The following is a 16,281-nucleotide window of genomic DNA, read 5'->3' as shown; positions in this document are numbered from 1 at the left end:
TGACACTACAATAAACACTTGTGAACAATAACTGTGCTCTCATAGACACTGGAGACTCCACCCATATCTTCATAAACACAAGAGTAATTCAGAGCGACAGTGCACGCTTTCAGCTTTAATAGCTTGCCATTTTATGGCCACTTATTTCATTAATTTTAATCCTTTATGCATTGAAACAGCATTCATATACTTTTACAACATTTTCACTTAATAGTGTGGCAGAACAAATATTCCAATGGTTTTTACTGAACAAAGAGACAACGAATGAGCCCACCGTGGAGACATTTCCTGAGGCATTACTACTCAACTTAAGCATGCTCTGTTGTAGTAATATAGATCTTTAGGAATGTATGATGCGAAAACCATTGACGTGTCTTTTGGTCTGGTTGTTTCAGCATTTTCTTGTGCTCTCTCTCAGGGAGAAGATGCCGTTCCACCATGTGACGGCAGGATTGCTGTACAAGGGCAACTTCTTGAGTCGCTCACTGTCAGAACACAGCAATAGCGAACAGCTCGCCAGCATCTCTGTGGAGGAACTAGATGGTGAGTACTAACCTTACAGACAAAAACACAAATGCTTTGCACTATATTTAATGAAGGCCAAACTTTTAACCATGGGGTACTTCATCATTATTTTGATTAAATTAACTAGTTTTCATCTTCTCATAAAGGAGTCTGGACAATGTGTGGTATGTCTTCTGAAGCTAAATTTACCTCTGGACCACAAAACTGAGCTTCATACATAATCTGAAAGCTGACTACATAAGCTTTCCATTGATGTATGGTTTGTTAGGATAGGACAATATTTGGTCGAGATACAACTATTTGAACATCTGGAATCTGAGGGTGCAAAAAAATCGAAACATTGAAAATTGCCTTTAAAGTTGTCCATTTATGTTCGCGATTGTGCAGCATTCACTCACAAAAATATTTTTTTTGTATATTTACGGTATGAAATTTACAAAATATCTTCATGGAACATGATGTTTGCTTAATATCCGAATGATTTTTGGCATAAAAGTAAAATCGATAATTTTGACCCATACAATGTATTGTTGGCTTTTGCCACAAATATACCCGTGCGACTTGTGACTGGTTTTGTGATCCAGGGTCACAAATGATAGATTTTGTGAGGAACAGACTAACATTTATATAGTTCGAAAATACTTTTTATGCAGAAGTGGCATAGGAAAATTGATATTTTCACCCTTGTGTGTGTTGTAGTCATTTGTTTTATTTGTGATAATTCGATGAAACTAAATTGTGCGGACATAATTTTTGGCCAGGCTGTCATACAAAGAAATTAAACACATGCAAAAACCAGAACCAACAAAATACTAATAACTGATTATGTTGTGGTTTGTGTATGCTTTTTATTTTTCCATGCATTTTTTTGAATAGTGAAACAAAACCTGTTACTGTAGTTTGTAGTTTTTGCCAAATTATTTTGTTAACAAGTTTAGTGTTTTGTTTTCCACTCAAGATTACAAAATATAAAATATTTTCCTCATATTTTAATCATTAAAAACAAATATCCCATACGGACATAGTTTTGTTGCCCCCCCCTCCCTCCTCCCTCCATCCATCCATCCATCCATCCATCCATCCATCCATCCGTCCATTCATGATTTTTTGAGAAAAGTTAGCAAATAGTCTCTATCCCTAAAGTTTAATCTCAAATAAAGGCAAAGACAAACTTTATTATATTATATTATATTATATTATATTATATTATATTATATTATATTATATTATATTATATTATATTATATTATATTATATTATATTATATTATATTATATTATTTGTTTAATGGATAATAGTATAATCTAACTTTAATTTATATGCTCATGTTTATAAAATATTCATTTTTGTGGATGAATTACCGATCCCTTAAGCATTATATATATATTTTTTTAATAATAACTTTTTAATGAAAGCTGAACCCTGAAGTGTTTTTGGTTTTCATGTGTAAATCAGTCATTAAATCATGAATCAAAAATCCAAATTTGAATAAAAGCGAGGATCAAAGCAGCACACGTCCCCTGACACTCTTCATCATGATTCGGGGAGAGAAAGAGAGGCAGAGGGTTAATCAATTAAGGCTGCCTTTGTCAGCAGAAAGGAGCTCATGAAGAGTAATACATTGAACCCTTGAGGCCTGAAAATGAATGTTTAAGTGACATATTAACACTGCGGGGCATCTGCAGATATACAGAGCTGCTACAAGTCATTGACTTTGTTGGTTTTGCTCTAAAACAGTCCAAATGTGAATTACAGCTGCTGGAAGCCTGCTGATGTTATATTGATCGTATCAGGAGGTGTCAGCAAATATTCTGTAGCTTCTTAATCACAGAGATACTCTTGTGTAAGAGATACTGTGGGAGATTTCTGGAGATCTTACTGTATTAAAATGCTGAACAAATCTAAATCTGCATTTGATATGGCAGCAAAAAGTTTCCCATACACCAAGTTTATGTTCCCGGATGAACAAAATGTTTTTTAAAGGATCTCTGTGGATTTGTAGTCTCTATCCATATGAATAGCATAGAAATATAGATATATCTAATTGCATCTTAGGTGCCTTACCAGATCTAACGCATGATTATTACATCGTTTGGATATGTCTGCCAGATTCATCTCTAAAATGAACAGTGCTTGTCCGACAAATAGTCATAAATGAGAGGATGAAATGTTTCTAAAGGTTGTTTAACCAGGCTTTTCATCCACAACAGACTCCGTATGTATATATTCATGATTTTCTCTACGCACAAAAACAAATCTAATGCCTTTACTGTGCAAACACTTTGCAGCGCTCCCAAAATCTTTTTGCACGTGTGTGTCTGTTGAATAATAATTACGAGCCTCCCTTTCCTGGGACAGATGTTCATAATTGGTTCTGAAACATAACTGTCAGTGCAAATAGCTGTTGCTATAAAAGCACATTTGTATGGCTATAATTGTGACAGTATATAAAACACTTGATGCATCATAAGCAGCTTTGTTTTATGTTTTTATTTCTTCCTGACACTGATTATTGTTATGTTTAGGTACCTACTTTGTGCTTGGTGATTTGGTTTGAGTTGTAGCTTGTCCATGTTTAACTATCAACAAGGTCTGTGAGACTCTTAGAATTTTTCAATCCTATTATCGGGTCCTCACAGTCATGGAAAACATGTCAATGTAAGATAAATGAAATGTTTGCCACACTTGGAAAGGTCTTGGAAATGAATAAAATTCAAAGGTCATTGAAAATAATGGGTGCTTCTATTTTCAGTATCGATTTTTCGATTTTCTAGCTTTGAAACATTTCAATAACTCACTAGATATTGATTTTCATGAGCCCTTGTGTAGAGTACAATTTAATAACTGATAACATCAGACTATCTGTTGAGGATGACTGTTTCTGGGATTCATTGGGTGGCAGATATTACTAGTTAATTGGGCTTTTATTGGACACAAAATGGTCTTTCCTAAGGACAAAGGAGACACTGAATTGTCTTTTGAGCAGCAATTCAATCTCAGGGTCTTTTTTGTCTTATTGGAGACATTTGTACTCTAGAAAGTTATTTAAATCTAGTAATATAAAGAGTTGGTACCTGGGCATTTACACCATGCCTGAAAATGCAAACTTTTGAAAATGAGTTTCAAAGTGCAAGTTTTTGAAAATGATTATCAAACGAATAATTGAATATATGACCCTGACGAATAATTGGTACCTGAAACTCAAATGGAAATCTGCCTCAGAAATTTCTATAAAATGATGTTAAAAAATTCCTTGGTCTGAAAAATATAATGTAAAATAATGAAAAACATTTTTTTGGAACTCTAAATTACTGTATAAATTCCCTGTTTAATAGCTTAGAAATGTTTTTTTTTACAAATTATAGTAGATTATAATATATATAAAAAATACACTAATTACACTGGACAGGATGAGTCAAAAAAGAAAAGGCCAAATAATTATTTTTTGAAAAGCATAAATTATTTTCAAAATAGCTTTTTCCTCTTATCAAATATCTGAATATATGACTGACAAAATTCCAGAACTCGTTGCGTAAGTCTTAGCAGTCAGAAGTCTTGATTTAGATGGATGAGAATAGTGCAGCGTGTCGTCAAATCTCAGGAATCTTTTGTTTCCTCCGTGTTAATTCCCAGATTGCTTGACTTCAACTCCCGTTAGTACGCAGACAAAATTACCCAATGTACTGCTGTGTGCTCGAACATGCTGTGCAACTGTAGTGTTCTTCAGAGTTGTGACACTCAAGCTCTATTTTAAAACCAATCCTTTGCTGCCACAAGTTTTCTCCTCACAGAAGGATTGCTTATAAAATATGCATTTGATGGAGCTCGTCTCCGCGATTCCAGATATATGTGCTTTTCAGAGGCAGAGTCCTCCTCTGTAGAGCAGATATCAAAAGAAAAAGCCAGGAAAAAGCCTGGCCTCAAGTCATGTTTCTGAGGCTGGTTAAAACACTGCTCTTTTTAGCTTTCCAAATGAACAGTAAAATAAGAAGCTGACAAGCGTTTTGGAGAGAAACAGCGCAGCAGTGTGTGTCCCCACTGGTGTAATAGCAGGTGCAGAGAAGGTGGTAAATTACTGCAATCACTGCTCAGTGGAGGACGACCAATGAGAAGCCACTCGAGGTGTTGAGTCGCACACTTGTTTGTCTTGGCAGAGATCCGGGAGGCGTTCAGGGTCCTGGATCGGGATGGCAACGGGTTCATCTCCAAGCAGGAGCTTGGCATGGCCATGCGCTCACTAGGGTACATGCCCAGTGAAGTGGAGCTGGCAATCATCATGCAGAGATTGGACATGGATGGTGAGTCCCCTTACTCACCAACACACTTCTGTTGGTTTTGTACTGCATTAATGATCTTTTCTATCTCCTAACCTTAAACCTCAAGGACAATTTTAGCATGTTTATTTAGCTGTTTTCCCATTGAGAACTGATAGCAGGTCACATACACATACACATGGATGTTCATGTCCAACTCACTGACATTAACAGATCTGCAAACATAAAAAAAATTGTCATATAAAAAATACCATACAAATATTATTGTGCATATATATATATATATGTTTGCAGATCTGATAATGTCATTGAGTTGGACTGGAGCATCCATGTGTATGTGATGCTCTGATTGTAACTCATAGTCATAAAGATTTAGCAATCTTCTACAATCAATTGTGAATCTGCTAGTTGTCAATATCCTTATTTGACTGGGTTTGTATTCTCAAAGCAATTTCAGTTTCATCTCCTCTAAGCCAGCAGAACTAATCTACAGGCTTTTGGGCCTGACATATTATGCGTATCTGTAGAGGAGTTTAAGTGGAAATGAATGAATAAAGCAGTAATATTTTCCTGCTTCATTAGCATTTGGTTATTAAAAAAAATGAAACTGGACAGTTCCTTTGATTTCAGGCTGTTCACTTTAGATTGGGGACCCCACATTCATTTTTTTATGGCAGAAAAATTCATTTTTAATAACATTTTCATCACATTTTTATAATTTTATATTTTAATTTTCTGCCTAGTCATCTTTATGCTGTTCAGCAAAAAACATCAGAAACATTAGACTATTTCGCCCCCAAGACTCTTCTACTGTGAACCATGAACCGTGAGCTAAACATCAGTGACAGATATGGTGTTATGGTGAAAGATTGTTGAATAAAATAAAATGCATGTGCTCTTGGTTATGAGTACAAAGATATATGTATATTTGTCATAAAGCCTGCCCTAAAACCTTTTTTCCCGTAACATAGTTGAACTATTGAGCTTGACAAGGTGTAAAGCTAATAAATACATATCTGACATATGATTTAAAAAGTATCAAGCCATTATATTTAAAGGAGAAATGTCACAGCATAACAGGATTGAACAGAAAATGCAAAGACAAAAACATATCCTCAGAATATGCATAAAGTAGTCAATTTCAGAGAAAGCTAAATTAAGCTAAATTTCTTATTCCATATAACATATATTCCATATAACCAAAATGTATGATTTATTTTAAATTATTTTATATTACATAAACAGTAACTCCAAAGTCATTCAAAATAAAACATTTTTGTTTAAGTGTTATGTAATTTTGGTTATATAGAGTGACCCTACCTAAAATAAACTAATGTGACTAAGTAGTAACGGTATCATATAATTGGAGTGATTGATGATTTGCCAAAAAAAAGCGGAATTACAATCAGTGTAAACTGAGACACTGCTGCTGGATGTCAAGTCAAGTCATCTTCATTTATATAGCGCTTTTAACAATGTAGATTGTTCCAAAGCAGCTTTATGTCAAATGTACATTACATTAATGTCAAAGTATTTTACAATCCGTTATTGTTTATTATGGTTTTGACCTTCTTTAGTATTCATAAATCAAGGCTGCTTCTGAAGTTCATTAGATAGTGTGATGGACTGTCATTCTACACATTTGTACATTCAAGCATGAGACCTGGCCATTGAGTCAAGCTGCCTGACAGCAGATGGATTTTGCCAGCTGATATAATCAGATGAGCAGCAGCGCTTCATAATTCACATTAATGTTCAGAGTTCAACTGAAGTTTGTCAGATTGAGATCTTCAGGAGGGCTACATTGTCTGAGGAAGCCAATAAGTAGTTTTGCAAGCATAGGCCACGCTCATTCACTGAAAATACATCATGTTTGTTCATTTATAGACTGATTGATCATAACAGATGATGTGTTATGTGTTAATGGGTTTAAATCTGGTGCGTTATATATTTACTCTGTCATAAAGGTGAAGTGACAAATTTGTGAATGTTAAAAAGTTATAAGCCATGTAACCAAGACAGTCAGCTTCAGCAATGAGGTGAATCACAACACATGAAACAAAAAAGTTTTGAAAATTGAAGGAAAAAAAAGACAAAGATACAAGACTGTGTACTTAACAGCTTCAGTGAGGGACAGAACTACAATCCCATGAAGCATTGCGAACAACATAATTGAAACAATGGAGAAACATAAAACGACTAATTTACAAATGTTGATTAATATATACTGTATATATATATATACACGCATATATCTTTTTTTTCTTTTCTTTTTTTTACTGCAAAATATGCAAATATGTACAAACATTTAAGTATTTTGGGAGCGTAAAGAGATTGACTCAATTACGCCATTTGTAGTGCTTCATGGTAATAGTAATCAAGATCTTTTGCCGCCTGTTGCTTTATTTCGACTCTGCTTGATGTAATTTTCTGTACAGCATCATGGGTAATGCAGTTTTTCCATCAGAAATTCTGCTGTTTAGCACGATTATTTAAAAAAATAAGCTGAAATAATGCGGGCTGAGGTCTTCAGCAGAAGCAACCTCGTAGCTCATAGTAGGTCTGTCTTTAAAGATTTATAAGTTACTGTTAAAAATAAATTTCATGGAGGAGTTTTTACTTCCCGTGTGGTGAAGTGCTGAGTCCCAGCGAAGTGCTGAGTCCCAGCTTAGGACCCGAGTATAGTATGCCTAATCTAAAGCTGTTCTTGGGATTCTTAATGTAATCAATCAAACTTTATTTCACGTAATAATCTTTTATTTTTATCCTGATTATGTATATAGTTAAAGTGAAAAAAATAAATAGCATTTTTAGGTATGTTTTGCGACATTGTTAATTGTTAGCATGTCATAATTAATTCTTAAACAGACATTAAAAAGACATTAATGGTCGTTATGTACTGTAGTTCAAACGACTTATATAATAAAGTGATATATGATTTGTAACTAGTCACTAAAGCGATTACCCATAAAACGTGCTTTGAACCAATCAAATTGCTTGGGTCCTAAGCTGGGACTCATCACTTCGCTGGGACTCATCTCTTCACCACACCGGAACACAACTGTTGCTCTAAAAACCCCATATAGGTCCCCTTAGCAACCACCCATACCATTCTGGTAACTGCCAGTTTGAACCCCATAGTAACCATATACACTCACCTAAAGGATTATTAGGAACACCATACTAATACTGTGTTTGACCCCCTTTCGCCTTCAGAACTGCCTTAATTCTACGTGGCATTGATTCAACAAGGTGCTGAAAGTATTCTTTAGAAATATTGGCCCATATTGATAGGATAGCATCTTGCAGTTGATGGAGATTTGTGGGATGCACATCCAGGGCACGAAGCTCCCGTTCCACCACATCCCAAAGATGCTCTATTGGGTTGAGATCTGGTGACTGTGGGGGCCATTTTAGTACAGTGAACTCATTGTCATGTTCAAGAAACCAGTTTGAAATGATTCGAGCTTTGTGACATGGTGCATTATCCTGCTGGAAGTAGCCATCAGAGGATGGGTACATGGTGGTTATAAAGGGATGGACATGCTCAGGTAGGCCGTGGCATTTAAACGATGCCCAATTGGCCTAAAGTGTGCCAAGAAAACATCCCCCACACCATTACACCACCACCACCAGCCTGCATAGTGGTAACAAGGCATGATGGATCCATGGTCTCATTCTGTTTACGCCAAATTCTGACTCTACCATCTGAATGTCTCAACAGAAATCGAGACTCATCTGACCAGGCAACATTTTTCCAGTCTTCAACTGTCCAATTTTGGCGAGCTCGTGCAAATTGTAGCCTCTTTTTCCTATTTGTAGTGGAGATGAGTGGTACCCGGTGGGGTCTTCTGCTGTTGTAGCCCATCCGCCTCAAGGTTGTGCGTGTTGTGGCTTCACAAATGCTTTGCTGCATACATCGGTTGTAACGAGTGGTTATTTCAGTCAAAGTTGCTCTTCTATCAGCTTGAATCAGTCGGCCCATTCTCCTCTGACCTCTAGCATCAACAAGGCATTTTCGCCCACAGGACTGCCGCATACTGGATATTTTTCCATTTTCACACCATTCTTTGTAAACCCTAGAAATGGTTGTGCGTGAAAATCCCAGTAACTGAGCAGATTGTGAAATACTCAGACCGACCCGTCTGGCACCAACAACCATGCCACGCTCAAAATTGCTTAAATCACCTTTCTATCCCATTCTGACATTCAGTTTGGAGTTCAGGAGATTGTCTTGACCAGGACCACACCCCTAAATGCATTGAAGCAACTGCCATGTGATTGGTTGATTAGATAATTGCATTAATGAGAAATTGAACAGGTGTTCCTAATAATCCTTTAGGTGAGTGTACATAGATTCCTCATTAGCGGCTGTATTTATGGGCCGCTATATGGAGGTCGTCCGCCATATTGTAACGGGCAGAGCTGGTCTGTGAACATTCGAGAGCAAGTTGACCGAGCATCTGCAACCATAGGTAGAAGCAATGAATGAAAATCTATATCTGATTGCAATAGACTTAAGCAGATGATTTTGTTAAACTAACACAATACAACTAGATGAAGGCGTCAGCTAACACGACATTAAAAAGTTACAATAGTATAGTAAAAGTAATAACATTAAAAGTACCATATAGTTCATAGTTAGGGATTTGTGAGCAGAGTTCTGACTTTAATTTGTTTTACAGGTGATGGACAGGTGGACTTTGATGAGTTCATGACGATACTCGGACCTAAGCTCCTGTCCTCAGAAACACGGGAAGGCTTCCTTGGAAACACAATAGACAGCATATTCTGGCAGGTAAGAAGCCGTGGAGGACAATTTACCGGTTAGTGTGCAGGACTAAGCTTCAAAGAGTCTTAAAATTGCAATATTACATAAGATGTTTTATTTGTATGACACTTGTTATTCTGACAGGCCGAATAACAGGAACGGGAGACATCATTGAGTGTCTGGTTGGTGGTTTATGTAGGGGTGCATTGTGCGCATGATGTTGCATTAGTGAGATTTATGTGTTCAAGTTTGTATTCAGGATTCAGGTTTGTAAGAATCTCATTCAGCAGATTAGAGGTGAGTGATAGCAGTGTTTGGCTGAGTGGAGAGGATCCCTGTGGGTTTAGTTAACTCCCAGGAGTGCTGTGTGATGAAGATGAAGATGAAGCAGAGCCCATGCCAGCTCCACTTGGTTAAGACAGGTGCTTGCGACCTGGCATCTCTGAGGAGTTTGACAGCTGAATGTTCACAGAGGCCAGATCACTCACTCTTTGAATGATCAGGGAATTTTGTAATGGCATAACTCTAACCCTGACTTTTTTTAAGCTGTTATAAATGTCTGTGTGAAGATTACAGGCACCTTTTGGGTATATTTTCAGAAACATTTAATAGCAATAAACACCTCCATAGCATCACAAGTTTGTCATTATACATTATTTGATATTACCTTTTAAAAATGCTTCTGATTTACAGTACTTCTGATTGATACACAACCCTTCAAAAGTTTGGCATCTGTACGATTTTTTTTTTCTGTAAGAAGTCTTTTTTGCTCACCAAGGCTGCATTTATTTAATCATTACTACAGTCAAAATCATATTTTTATGAAACATTTTTTTTTTTTTTTTTTTAAATGTGACTGTATTTATTCCTCTGATGCAAAGCTGGATTTTCAGCATAGTAACTTCAGTCTTCAGTGTCACATGGTCCTTCAGAATACCTTCTAATATGCTGATTTGCTGCTTCATATTTTTGAGGATTTCATTTTTTTTTTCAGGATTCTTTGATCAATAGTAGCCGTCACTCTGCTCCCTTTTACTTAAACTCATTACTTTAGACTTATGTGCTATCCAGAAACTTGCGCTCTGCAAGCGAACGACGTCTTGTGGTGCCATCTCAAAGAGGCACAAATAAATCTCTTTCTCGGACCTTTACCTTGACTGTTCCCTGCTGGTGGAATGACCTGCCTAACTCAACCAGAGCTGTGAGTCCGTAGCCATTTTCAAGAAATGGCTGAAGACGCATCTTTTTCGACAGCACTTGATCCAGTAATACTAACACTTTCTCTTCTATTTAATTTTTTTAATTTTTTTATTTACATGTACTGCGTTAGATTTAACTGAGAAGGGTCATAGCACTTGCATATTGTTGTCCTACTGTTAGTTTAACTGCTTCTATTGTTCTCATTTGTAAGTCGCTTTGGATAAATGAATAAATGTAAATGTTACACAATTTAATGTGTTCTTGCTGAGTAAAAGTATTTAAAAAAAAACTTACTGAGCCCAAACTTTTCCCCCCTCAAACTGTACATTTTGAGACAGATTTATTTATCAGAGTATTTTGAATTGGATTGAATTTGACACAAAAATAAAATTTCAATGATGACACAATAAAGTTATTTCCAAAAACTTGCTGTTATGCAAAAAAATACCATTTTGAATTAAAGCAGAACTTGGTAACTTTTTTAACTTAATAAAACTGTCTAGAAATCATTTGGATGGTTAAACAACCTGTTCTGGTGATATTGGTGACTTTCCCCGCTCCCCCCAGCGTTCCCAGGCGGAAAACCAACCGTGCAACTTGGGGACTACCGTCCCGGCAAGATAGAAATTGGAAGTCTCGTGAGAAACGAGAACGAGCGCGAAACAAGAATTGCTTTACGGCAATTCGACATAAACACACACGCATGTATGATGTATTACCAGATTAACCACCTCGGTAGACATAGCTCCACACGATACAGTTTGCTTGCTCCGATCATAACAAACGCAAATGAGCCGCGGTAGAGGGGGGGAGGAGGCCGCCGCAAGTGAGTTTTTTACGACCGTGTTGTGAAATATACGCCCCCCCCCCCCCCCCCACAGCTGTAGGGGGAGCTCGTGGGGAAAACATGCGACAACAAAAGGGAAAATCAGCGAAGGAGTGACTAGAGTTCGCTAGAGTTGCCGAGTTCTGCTTTAAATAAGTAATGAATAATTGACTGGTTACCACGCCTCAAGACATCATTCAGATGTTTTATTCTAAGACATTTGCCAGATTTGTATCTTTAAAACACTCTTGTGTGTAGGACTAATTTCTTACGCATCTCATCCCATGCCTCCGGCATTGCTAATTCCAAAGCAGACTATTACAGAAAGATTGATAGATTGCCTAAGCGTGTGTTAATTACCTGAGTCTGTGTGTCTCTCAACAATGTTTGGCAGCAGCATCTCTACTTAAAGCGAAGCTGTAAGTTTAACTGCTTCAAAAATAGTAATGTTACTACCTCGATACTTAGAAATATCACATCGTTTTGCAGATGCTAATTATTGAAAAAGTAATTGGCAGCGCTGAGAACAAGTTTCTGTATGCATGTTCCTGTAACGTGTGTGCGTTTGTATGGGAGAGAGAGCTGGAGAAAGCTTTCTAAAGACAATGGATAAAGTCTATTTGTGGGTTTTTGTTCTTTTGCTGTTGTAGGCCGTAAGGACCTTTGAAATAACTGAAATAATGTGGTGAATTGATATAGAATGGTAATGCGGTCAAAATGCCTTGATCTACTTTAGCTGTGCGTTTACTGAAAAATAATAGCACATCTTAGAACATTAGTCACCTGATCAGAATCAAGCATTCAACAGCCTCATAGTATAAATCTGAGATAAATAGCCACTATGTTGGGTCTTGAGAACCCCTGTCTTGACCAAAACTTGAAATATAGCACTGTTGCCATATACACTGTTACATGGCACATGCTGAATGCCTGAATGGCAATAAATGAATTTTTCACAGGTTTCCACTCTGCCTGATACAGTTGTTATAGGGATCAGTGTGTGAACTATTTCTGTACTGACATTTTAGTTCTTTTAAAATACTTTGAGGACATGAAATACCAAAAGTTAAGTAAAATCAAAAGCAATCTATCATTGAATCAGTGCATGATTCCCTGTTGGACTGTTAACATATGCTCAGTGTGATAGAATCTTTCACTGCTGATTTAGGTGATAAATGTCCTTTTGTTGTTTGGTTTGATCTTGTGTTTGATCTTGCAGTGTTATCTGTCTAAATTAATCTAGTCCCAAGAGTGGCTCATTCCCGCTGTGAGGGGAAAGAATCATTGAGACGCCCCATCCATCATCTGTGTGTGAAATAGTAGGAATCAACCTTCCTGTTATGAAGGACGTTTTCCCTGTTATATATCCAGTTCCAGCCAATGCTGGTGGTAGAGGGTGACATCCTGAGTGACTTCACTATTCCTGGTGTATGTCATTAGGACGGGACAGTTGTCCCGCAGCAGTGCTCCTTGAACGGTTTTGCTTTAAGACCAACATTTTACATTAGACATGCAGTGACTAAAATATATGGGAATTGGGAAGAGTTGTTTCTATATATTCTAGATAAACTACCATTCAAAAGTTTTGGGTTCAGTAAGGAATTAATACTTTTATTCAAAAATTATGTATTAAATTGATCAAAAGTGACACTAGATATTTATAATATTAGAAAAGATTTACATTTTAAATAAATGCTGTTCTTTTGAACTTTCTATTCATCAACAAATCCTGAAAAATGTTTTTTACAAAAATATTAAAGGGTTAGTTCACCCAAAAATTAAAAATCTGTCATGACATTTCAAACCCGTAAGACTTTCGTTCATCTTCGGAACACAAATGAAGATCTTTTTGATGAAATCTGAGAGATTTCTGTGCCTCAATTGACAGCTACGCAACTACCACTTCAACGCTTCAAAAAGTTCTTAAAGAGATTGTAAAACTAATCCATATGAATTGAGCGGTTTAGTCCACATTTTCTGAAGAGACTCGATCGCTTTATATGATGAACAGATTGAATTTAGGCTTTTATTCACTTATTGATCAGTGAACATAAACAGAAGCCCAATCAAACCTGCTTGACTCACCATAACAAACCTCACTGCATGGTTCTTGCAGAAGCTCAAACGTGCTGCGTAACACAAGAATGAATGAACCTCATTGGTTCTCGTACATCAAGGGAATATGTTTGAGCTTTCGTTTACCACAGCTGATATGTGAGTTGATGAATGTTTATATGTGAATAAAAGCCTAAATTCAATCTGTCATTGTCTCTTCAGAACATTTGAACTAAACCGCTCAATTCATATGGATTAGTTTTACGATCTCTTTACTTTTTGAAGCATCAAAGTAGTTGTGTAGCTGTCAATGGAGGAACAGAAATCTCTCAGATTTCATCAAAAAGATCTTTATTTGTGATCTAAAGACGAACAAAAGTCTTACAGGTTTGGAACGACATGAGGGTGAGTAATTAATGACAGAATTTTCATTTTTGGATAAACTAAGCTGCACAACTGTTTTCAACATAATAAGAAGTTTCTTGAGCAGCAAATCAGCATAGAATGATTTCTGAAGGATCATGTAATGCTGAAGACTGGAGTGATGATGCTGAAAATTCAGCTTTGCCATCAGGAATACATTATATTTTAAAATATGTTAAAATAGAGAACAGTTATTCAATTTTGATAAAAATAAATGCAGCCTAGATGAGCATAAGAAACTTCTTTCAAAACCATTAAAAATCTGACCCTCCCCTCAACTTAGGGAGGTAGTGTTAATATATATTTTTCTACCTGCCTATTTTTTTAGCCATCTTAGCTTTTCATGATGATTAGCTGCCTGTTATTTGCATTTCACATTGTTCTTCCCATTGTTATTCACTTTTTGGGCCTTGACCCACCGGTTGAGATCCACTAGAGATGCTCTAAATATACTGTTCTGAGAATCCTGTGCTCTTCCTGTGGCTTTCGGATGGGTTATTTTGGAGCATTCTGTTGCTGTCAGTGCTTTAATTATATTTTATGAATCATTCCCCAGACTTCATAAAGGACTCTGCTCTAAAGTATTTATTTTCTGCCGCACTGCTGCGTCAGGCTTATTTCATCAATGCTACATCACTTCAGCGTTCTCGTGCACTCAGAGTGGCTTTCCAGTCAAACCAGGGTAATACTTTACTTACCAGTGTCTCTTTTATAGCAGCTTAAAATAATATCTGTCCTACAGCAGCTTTTGTGCCTGCAGTACTTTGTTTTATTGAATGGATTTTTATGTTTGTAATACTTTCTGATGTCCTTTCTACAAATAGGGTACAAAATATATATATTTTTGGCCATTTTTTGTCAGTGTGTCAGTGAGAAGAGGTTCTTAAAAATATATATGAAAAATATAAAAATATATACACTCACCTAAAGGATTATTAGGAACACCATACTAATACTGTGTTTGACCCCCTTTCGCCTTCAGAACTGCCTTAATTCTACGTGGCATTGATTCAGGTGCTGAAAGCATTCTTTAGAAATGTTGGCCCATATTGATAGGATAGCATCTTGCAGTTGATGGAGATTTGTGGGATGCACATCCAGGGCACGAAGCTCCCGTTCCACCACATCCCAAAGATGCTCTATTGGGTTGAGATCTGGTGACTGTGGGGGCCATTTTAGTACAGTGAACTCATTGTCATGTTCAAGAAACCAATTTGAAATGATTTGAGCTTTGTGACATGGTGCATTATCCTGCTGGAAGTAGCCATCAGAGGATGGGTACATGGTGGTCATAAAGGGATGGACATGGTCAGAAACAATGCTCAGGTAGGCCGTGGCATTTAAATGATGCCCAATTGGCACTAAGGGGCCTAAAGTGTGCCAAGAAAACATCCCCCACACCATTACACCACCACCACCAGCCTGCACAGTGGTAACAAGGCATGATGGATCCATGTTCTCATTCTGTTTACGCCAAATTCTGACTCTACCATCTGAATGTCTCAACAGAAATCGAGACTCATCAGACCAGGCAACATTTTTCCAGTCTTCAACTGTCCAATTTTGGTGAGCTCGTGCAAATTGTAGACTCTTTTTCCTATTTGTAGTGGAGATGAGTGATACCCGGTGGGGTCTTCTGCTGTTGTAGCCCATCCGCCTCAAGGTTGTGCGTGTTGTGGCTTCACAAATGCTTTGCTGCATACCTCGGTTGTAACGAGTGGTTATTTCAGTCAAAGTTGCTCTTCTATCAGCTTGAATCAGTCGGCCCATTCTCCTCTGACCTCTAGCATCAACAAGGCATTTTCGCCCACAGGACTGCCGCATACTGGATGTTTTTCCCTTTTCACACCATTCTTTGTAAACCCTAGAAATGGTTGTGCGTGAAAATCCCAGTAACTGAGCAGATTGTGAAATACTCAGACCGGCCCGTTTGGCACCAACAACCATGCCACGCTCAAAATGGCTTAAATCACCTTTCTTTCCCATTCTGACATTCAGTTTGGAGTTCAGGAGATTGTCTTGACCAGGGCCACACCCCTAAATGCATTGAAGCAACTGCCATGTGATTGGTTGATTAGATAATTGCATTAATGAGAAATTGAACAGGTGTTCCTAATAATCCTTTAGGTGAGTGTATGTGTATGTGTTTATATATATACGCACGGAAATGTATAACTTTTTCATTCTCTATTGCTCTGATCATCTTT

The 16,281-nt window shown here is 37.1% G+C and overlaps 1 protein-coding gene across 1 annotated transcript in view; it reads left to right on the top strand.

Moving 5' to 3' along the window:
* Window positions 1-418: 418 nt before the first annotated feature.
* caln1 (calneuron 1) overlaps window positions 419-16,281 on the top strand; it is a gene marked incomplete at its 3' end in the record, with an annotated part of 46,623 nt that continues 30,760 nt past the window's right edge. Inside the window, exons 1-3 of the mRNA XM_081370340.1 lie at window positions 419-543; window positions 4,680-4,823; window positions 9,485-9,597. Of these exons, the coding sequence (XP_081226466.1) occupies window positions 426-543; window positions 4,680-4,823; window positions 9,485-9,597 (375 nt within the window). The 5' untranslated portion in view covers window positions 419-425. The remainder of the gene's footprint in view (window positions 544-4,679; window positions 4,824-9,484; window positions 9,598-16,281) is intronic.

This window comes from Scardinius erythrophthalmus, assembly GCF_964197995.2.
Source record: "Scardinius erythrophthalmus genome assembly, chromosome: 7".
NCBI lineage: Eukaryota > Metazoa > Chordata > Actinopteri > Cypriniformes > Leuciscidae > Scardinius > Scardinius erythrophthalmus.
This window is presented reverse-complemented; position numbering and strand designations above follow the sequence as displayed.